At 38.6% G+C, this 8251-nt stretch overlaps 1 protein-coding gene across 7 annotated transcripts in view; it reads right to left on the bottom strand.

Annotated features, from left to right (window-relative positions):
• Nucleotides 1-1522: 1522 nt before the first annotated feature.
• The window catches only part of TAB3 (TGF-beta activated kinase 1 (MAP3K7) binding protein 3), a 93263-nt gene continuing 86534 nt past the window's right edge, over nucleotides 1523-8251 (bottom strand). For 5 of the 7 annotated variants that reach the window (XM_061410483.1, XM_061410486.1, XM_061410488.1 and 2 more), the window contains one exon: nucleotides 1523-5642. In XM_061410483.1, coding sequence (XP_061266467.1) covers nucleotides 5494-5642 — 149 coding nt within the window. In that variant the 3' untranslated portion in view covers nucleotides 1523-5493. The remainder of the gene's footprint in view (nucleotides 5643-8251) is intronic. The other 2 variants (XM_061410487.1, XR_009735103.1) reach the window with 2 other exon arrangements.

The following is an 8251-nucleotide window of genomic DNA, read 5'->3' as shown; positions in this document are numbered from 1 at the left end:
AGAAACTGTATTCCCATCTTCAAGAGATGGGAATACCAGACCACATGATCTGTCTCCTGAGAAATCTGTATGCAGGTCAGGAAGCAAGTTAGAACTGGACATGGAACAACAGACTGGTTCCAAATAGGAAAAGGAGTACATCAAGGCTGTATATTGTCACCTGGCTTATTTACCCTACATGCAGAGTACATCATGAGAAACGCTGGGCTGGAGGAAGCAGAAGCTGGAATCAAGATTGCTGGGAGAAATATCAGATGCAGATGACAGATGACACCACCCTTATGGCAGAAAGTGAAGAACTAAAGAGCCTCTTCATGAAAGTGAAAGAGAAGAGTGAAAAAGTTGGCTCAAAACTCAACATTCAGAAAATGAAGATAATGGCATCCAGTCCCATCACTTCATGGCAAATAGATGGGGAAACAATGTAAACAGTGACAGACTGTTTTTTTGGACTCCCAAATCACTGCAGATGGTGACTGCAGCCATAAAATTAAAAGAGGCTTGCTCCTTGGAAGAAAAGCTATGACCAGCCTAGATAGCATATTAAAAAGCAGAGACATTACTTCGCCAACAAAGGTCCATCTAGTCAAGGCTATAGTTCTTCCAGTAGTCATGTATGGATGTGAGAGTTGGACTATAAAGAAAGCTGAGTGCCGAAGAACTGATGCTTTTGAACTGTGGTGTTGGAAAAGACTCTTGAGAGTCCCTTGGACTGCAAAGAGATCCAACCAGTCCATCCTAAAGGAAATCAGTTCTGAATATTCATTGGAAGGACTGATGCTGAAGCTGAAACTCCTATACTTTGGCCATCTGATGTGAAGAACTGACTCACTGGAAATGACCCTTATGCTGGGAAAGATTGAAGGCGGGAGAAGGGAACAACAGAGGATGAGATGGTGGGATGGACATGAGTTAAACAACAGGAGTTGGTGATGGACAGGGAGGTGTGGCGTGCTGCAGTCCATGGGGTTGCAGAGTCAGACACGACTGAGCGACTGAACTGAACTTGTGTATGTATGTCTGCCAATTTCATATATGTAAAAAATGTAGTGGAAGTGATTCCAACTTTAAAATAAGCCTAATCATTGAAAAAGCTATCTTCAAAAATTCATCTGCAATATTCTCTGTGCACAAGTTGGGAAGGGTGACTATAGAGATTAGGAGGGTGATTATTTCCCTTTGAAAAACTAACTACAAATGATATAAAGAAAAAGAACCAGTCATTCTTTTGTAAGTAACATGTATTAATGTGGAGTGCATGAAAAATGTAAATTCTTAACATATGCCACCTTTTATATAAAATTTGCTTATTTATACTTTTAACTAATTTCTAAGTTACAGTAATGTACAAATACTTAATACCCCAAAAATAACATGAGTACATTTTCTAACAGAAGAACAGAGATGTGATGAAAGATGAGGTTTCTGAGACAGCATATTTCAGTCCAGAAATATGAATGTAGGAACTAGACTGGTTTGATATTATAAATCATTTCTAGCTACACAGAAAGGATACAGAATGTAGTGTTTGCTTTTACTTTATTAATTTATTTCGCAGGAATCGTTGACTTTCCGAATATGTACTGTTTGGAGGTTTGATGCATGCATAGCCTTTTCAAATGCCTTTGTCTTAATACAATTTCACCTCAAAATAATCTGATTCACAGCATACACAGAAATCTAAAAGAGACACGGTATTTACAAGATTTAATAAGTTCTTGCTGTTGTAGGCAAGAAACTGATCAGTTCTTTTACAGTAGGGAAACATGGATATTGGGTGTCATTATAAATAAGAATTCAGAATTGTTCAGTCTCAAAGCAACATTTCATGGCTTTAGAAATTAAAATTGAGTCGTCATTCTGTTAATCTCTGAATGCTCAAGCCGTGCAAAACCTACTTGTATTAAATATTTGGGGATGCAAATAGTACAGGAAAAAAAAAATACATGTCTGGTGAATGTGGAATCATCAGAATTACCTTTTACAATAAGAAAATACTGTTAATTCTTTCAAAAAGATACAGTAGTGGTGCAACAGACAGTGCCAAATTTATTGATTTTAAAGTTACATTTCGGTTGTCATTTTTCTCTACAGATATACAGATACACACTGTAACGACTCATTCAAAGTCTGAAGAGTGATTACAATATTCAAATAAATCAATTTAAACTATAAGGGGACATCTTCACATTCCAGGGTACATCATTGATATTTTCGAAGGACAATTTTTCTAGGCCTTATATTCTTGCTTTTTGTTTATACTGTCAAAAGCATTAGTTACCTTTTAAAATACTATATAAAGTTCAGTTGCCACAGAAAGTTGGAATATGAACCTTAGATAACCGGGACAAAGCAATGTCAAAATTTAAGGAAACATTGATTTCTTATAATAATTATAAGTACTAAAGTTGAGACCAGCTCCTTAAAAATTATTAAACTGCTCATCACACTCCCATTTTTTCAGGGAAATAAACAAATTAGCAACACTTTCCCCACCATCATTAATCTGCTCTAAAACTACCTTTATTACAATGAATTTCTTTTGTTTAAAACACCACGCCTCTAACTCTCTCAAACAAGGTCATTATTTGAAACATTTTACAAGTCTTAGAAAGTTTCTGGCTCCTCTTTTGCCACTTTAAACTTTTAAGACCTACCTCAAAATGTAAGGGGCAATGTACTTGGACAAAATGACAAATGTGCTTTCAAAAAACTCAGTTTACAGAACAGTGAAATAATATAAAATGTATAGTCAGGTCTATGTTACCAGATACATCAAACTGGTTGTAATTTAAGAAAACACCTTTTTACTAGGAACAAGAAGTGCACCAACTGATCCAAAAAGCATAGGCACCTTAGCAGCCAGATCCTTCCTAAAAGGCATCTTTAAAGGTGACAGAATTCTTGTTCAAACTGGTCACAAGCCAGAAGTAGTCTATACATGGGACATAGTTAAATATATCAAATGTATCGGTGTCAAGTAATTTTGCTGATTTTAAAAACTGACTACAGCCTATGTTGGTGTATGAAACATGTGCAGAACCAGAAATGAACGTATACAAAACTCCCTTAAACATCAATCTCTGATGTCTCAAACCCCACCCTCTACACCTATCAAATAAGACTGGTATCTCATTTTTCCTGGCAGGTGAAAACAATAATTTACTAGATAGATCACCAAGGGACTGGAACCATGCATCTACTGTGTGATAACAGTTCAATAACCTGGATGTATGTTCATGCAATAGTTTTAAAGTCATCTACATGGTTTTAATAAAGCATCAAACTGTTTTCATACATGCTACCTTCACCCTCAACTGACAACTGCCAAGTTAACTGCTGCCACTTCAGCATATCACTAAGAATACTGGGTAAACCTTTAGCTAGAACATCAAGCAATATATGTATTTTTACCCTATATTGTTACTTAATACCAAGTGGGGTTTACCATCTCTACAGAGAGATGAAACCATACAAAGGCAAAGGCATTGGCATTATTACAGAACAGTAGGACTGACAGACTTACTGGAGACTGACAGACACCAGTGCTACAAAAGCTTTTAGAGAATGAGTGCTATTTGCAGGTCAACGCTTTTAAGCCCGTCTGCTTTCTCACCTTTATTTTCACAGTTTTGCCACAGTTGTTATATGAGAGATGTTTTATCAGTGTAATTACATAGCCACGCTGACTCTGTGAGACAAGTAGATACTTTCAGGACATTTTCCACGTATGAAAAAAATGTTTTCAGAGCTGCAGGTACAGTGTGAAATTGTGATTTTGATGGAAAGCTATGATAAGTTGTTATGCCTTTGGTTTCATTATGCTATTAAGTGCAGCTTGTTTTTCCAGATCTGCCAGAGATTACTGCTAAATTAGCATATAATGACAGCTTGAAGCGAGCGTGCGAGCCTGTGTGTGAGTGAAAGAGAAGGGGGACAGCTGGTATGGGAGAGCAGATACTCCTCAGGTGATAACCTGAGGTAAAATCCTTTAGGATTAGGAAACTTACCAATTTTATTGCTGTTTACATGTACCCAAATAAGGGGAGATTCCAAAATCCAATTCTGAGCTTGGAAGAAACGTCAACCGCCCTAATTCAGTGTCCTATTAATAATTTTCTGGTGGTGCACTTTAGTGAATCAAATGATTTTGTATCTCTTCAGTTATTTATACCCTAAGTTTCTAATTTCATAAATAAAGAGTGCTTTAGTATCATCTGAACTATCTGAACAAACTTAGTATCATCTCTGAATACAGTATGGTAAAAATTAAGTTCTAAATTTCAAAGTCCTTTGTATTCACCTTTCTCCTAATCTTATTTCTTGACTAGCCTTTTCTTCCTCCCCAAATAGCGCAGTGTGCAACTTTATGATATTGGCTAGCTATAATTTTCCTCACACTGATTTGTTAACATATGTGCAAATACATCTTTATTGAACAAGTAATAGTAATTTTTTTCAGCTAGATTAGGATTATGGCACAAGTATTCTCTGTGCTGTAAACATCATGAACTCATCACAAAATTGGAAGGCGGGACGGCTCTATGAACTGCAAACGTTTCTTATAGAACCACAGCTGAGCTCAAGATTCCAAGTGGATTTTGGAATGGATTTACATTCGGCATACATTCACTATGCTATTGGCAAAGCGCAGTTTTACGAGAAGGTCATTCATAAAATCAGAATTTATAAGGACTTGTTGGTTATTTTAAAAACCAGTGGCCTAATAAAAGCATGCAGTAACTTAAAAAATCTATCTATTCTGCGGCATAATTAGGTCTTAGTTACCAGTGTTGATATAGCTTGATGAATCATTGTACAAGCAAAAGGAATATTATCACCTCTGATTGTACTTTCAAACAAAGGGCACGATATGCCGAATTCCTGACTGCTACAAGTCACATTTTAAAACATCTTGTTTCTGTGTTTGAAATTACCCCTGAAAAAAGCAGCAATTACAAATACCCTTATTGTTTTGCCCCCCACCAAAAACATCCTCTGAGTGCTTTTCCCGTCCTTTTCCTCAGTAGGAAGCAACAGGAAGAAGCCTGGGGAGCCTGGGTTTTCCAGAGATCTGTGACCAGGTAAGTCTGCTCTGGCAATTCACAGTTTGGCTGCATAAACTGTAACATGTTACACCAAGATTCAAAGTTCTAGTTTATAAAATAAGGGTCACTCAGCAGTAACTTGAATGATTGGGGTTTCACAGAAGAGCTCTTGACTTCTCTGTGTACATTCTTTCAGGAGTGAATCCTTTCCCCATTTCAAGTATCCCTTTCTATCTCTAACTGCACTGAGTTAAGACTTGGGGGGATAAACCTTCCCCATTTTTCCTTTATTGAGCACAAGTGGCTACAGTGTCCTTCTCCCCACCCCCCACCCCATGTCGTCTGAAATGAAAAGGCCGGGTAGACGAACAGATTCCCCAGGTTTCCTTTTCTTCTAACGGGTGCTCAAAGTTACACTCTCAACCTAGTGCAGACTCTTGGGAATTCAAGTGTACCGTGGCATCTCACACTGCTCACAGCGATTTAGTGCGGGGTGGTTCAGAAAGGTGCAGCTATCACAATTCCACGGAGCCCCTTCATAGTCTTCATCTCGCGGTTGTGTCCGAGGACTCTGTTTGGAGCTACCTGGGTGCTCTAAGAGAAGTCAGGGATGAGAGAGAGAAAACAGAAAATAGACTGAATTTTTTTTCGAAGTATAATCCAAATGGAAATTGAAAATTACCCCCCACCAAAAGCAAGGGAAAAGGTTTTGTGAAACGAGAAAGCCAAGTTGTTGGCACAGCTGCTAGAAATGCAGAACCAAACAGTAAGTTTAGGATACACAATCTAATTTGTTCTCAACAATTTATTTTATTCCTCTAAGTAGCTAGAAGTCCAGCACAGACTACCTTCCAAGTTTATTGTCTCTAGTGGACAGTTACGCTCTATTCCAGTCAAATGGAAAAATGTTATACAGCATGTTAAATTCTACCTTCTAAGTTCTCCCTCACCACCTCAGCCTGCCAGTGACTCCCACCACCCACAGTACTAGCCATACTATATCAAACATCTCATAAAATCTGTGCCTTCTTCCTTGAGACTTTCAGCTCCAAAATATTCATGTTTTTAATAATGGTTTGTCAATGGTGTGACAGTTCATAAAAGTTTCTCCCAGAAAGATTAAAACAGAAATATAAAAGACTGTCGTTTTTCATGAAGCTAAATTCATTCAATATGACTTTTATCCTCAGTTCTTCCCTGCCTTTTGTCAATAAACTGAAAGATCTTTCAGATGTGAGTTATTAAACATGTCTATACTTGGCAATATAAAATGCTGGCAGCCTTATGGTGGTCCTCAGGATTTACAAAAAACTTAAAATTTATATTCCTCCTAGGTCCTCATTCTCTCTGGCCTTGTACTCAAAAAGGTTCTTTGCTTTTAGAGTTGCCTTCCATGAACAGTACCTACTGAAAGTGGGTTTAGGGACTGGCAGGCTCCCAAGTTCCAGCTGGAAAACCACCCTGGAATCTGAACAAGGTCAGCAGGCTGGGGAAATCTACCCATACACCTAGAAATCCTCACTAAAAACTGCAAATGGAATTAAGATCTAAGGTAAGCAGCCTTCCTAAGCAGGTGACAAAAGAAACTGAGATCTGGGGAAGCTTTAATCAGTTACCATCTGGGGTTAAGCACACTGTCCATTGGAAATGTGCTTTATCAGTTGGTCTTTAATGACAAATCGCTGTGTGACTATTCCCCAAGAGGTAACAAGAACTGAGTTTTAGACCCTGAACCTTTTTGCAGGTATAGTAAGGCTGAGGCTCAATCAGGAAGGTGTTCTCAACCTTCCAGTAGAACAGAAAAACACTGGCTTTTCCAGCCTATTCGTGACTATAAAAAGGAGATGGGTTTGTTGACTCTGGCTTCAACTGTTGCTTTTAACTGTCCATTAGCATCCACCTTGTATCTTATAGCTTGATGAAGTAATAGTTGTATTTTATGGCATGCCCCCTAAATAGAAAATTATTTTCTGCCTGTTTGGGCTTCCTCCTTCCCCTTTAGCATGTACTGTCCATTTGTATCAACCCAATCTCCTTAGGAGATACCATTCCTTCTTAATCTTGTAAAGGGTCAGGATGACCCACTCCTCACTTTGTACATGCAGTTCTGGATTGTATAAACTGTTGACACATTATCTGACACATTATAATCCTTTGTCTAAAACTTGCAGAACTGTACTTGGACTTCTAAGTCCTCACAGCTTTCTGTCTTCCAGGTTATAATCCTCAGGTGGGTTCAAATAAAATTTTCCATTTCTTTCTGAGATCAACTACTGATTTTTTCATTGATATATGCATAGTGAAGCTGGCAGGATATCAGATACACCCATGAGGACAGCTGGAGTCTACCCCAAATCAGCACTCGATACCAGCATGGACCCATTAAGCCCCACCAGCTTCTTGGTACTTCTTAGGTGTTTCAGTGAGTTCTTCTGATATCTGGATCTTATTGCCTTGATAATCCTAAAAATTTTATTTGAGCTGTTTTTAAGACCTGGACTCTTTTAAGAGTCCCACATGCATTTCCTACACAAGGATGGAGGGGATCTTGGGCAGGAGACACAGGGAAACACAGGTGGTTGTGTTTTTGGTAAACTGGCCTAAATTAAAAAGAAAAAAGTTGCTATATGGCTGGAAAAAAACTTCTGGGAGTAAAACCGAGACTGCATTATTTAGCTCCTAAGAACACAGGACACTTGCTCCTTTCAGCCACGTGGTGTTCTCGGGTGACTGACAACCTAGCGTTAGTGTCTGAAGATCAATCCTTGTGACTGGCAGTGGTGGTGCAGCAGCAGAACTCCACTATAACCGTAAATTAAATACTGCTCTTCTAAGGATGCACACAGTAAGGATAAATCACCCAGTGCTCTGATGACCCACAGGCATAGTAGACTGTCAAGAGGAAGAAACTGAGCCAAGGGCAACTCTTTGGGGAACTACAGTGAGAAGCAGCATCTATCTGATCCACCACAGAGTCCTCAGAAAGTTCAGATTATATGCATATTGAAATTCGACCACTAAATCAATACTGGGAAACTGTGCCTCAGGCCCAACAGCTTCCAGGTGGACAGCAACCTATTGGGATACCAGCTGGATTTCTGTATGCTTACAAGTACTTAAATAATTAGGAATTAAAGGAAATCCCACCCTGGAATGGCCAAGGTGGGATTCTTGGGCACTCCAAAACTGCACTGAAAGAAAGC

This window comes from Bos javanicus, chromosome X, assembly GCF_032452875.1.
Source record: "Bos javanicus breed banteng chromosome X, ARS-OSU_banteng_1.0, whole genome shotgun sequence".
NCBI lineage: Eukaryota > Metazoa > Chordata > Mammalia > Artiodactyla > Bovidae > Bos > Bos javanicus.
Note: the sequence above shows the minus strand (reverse complement) of the source record. Positions and strands in the feature narration are given on the sequence as shown.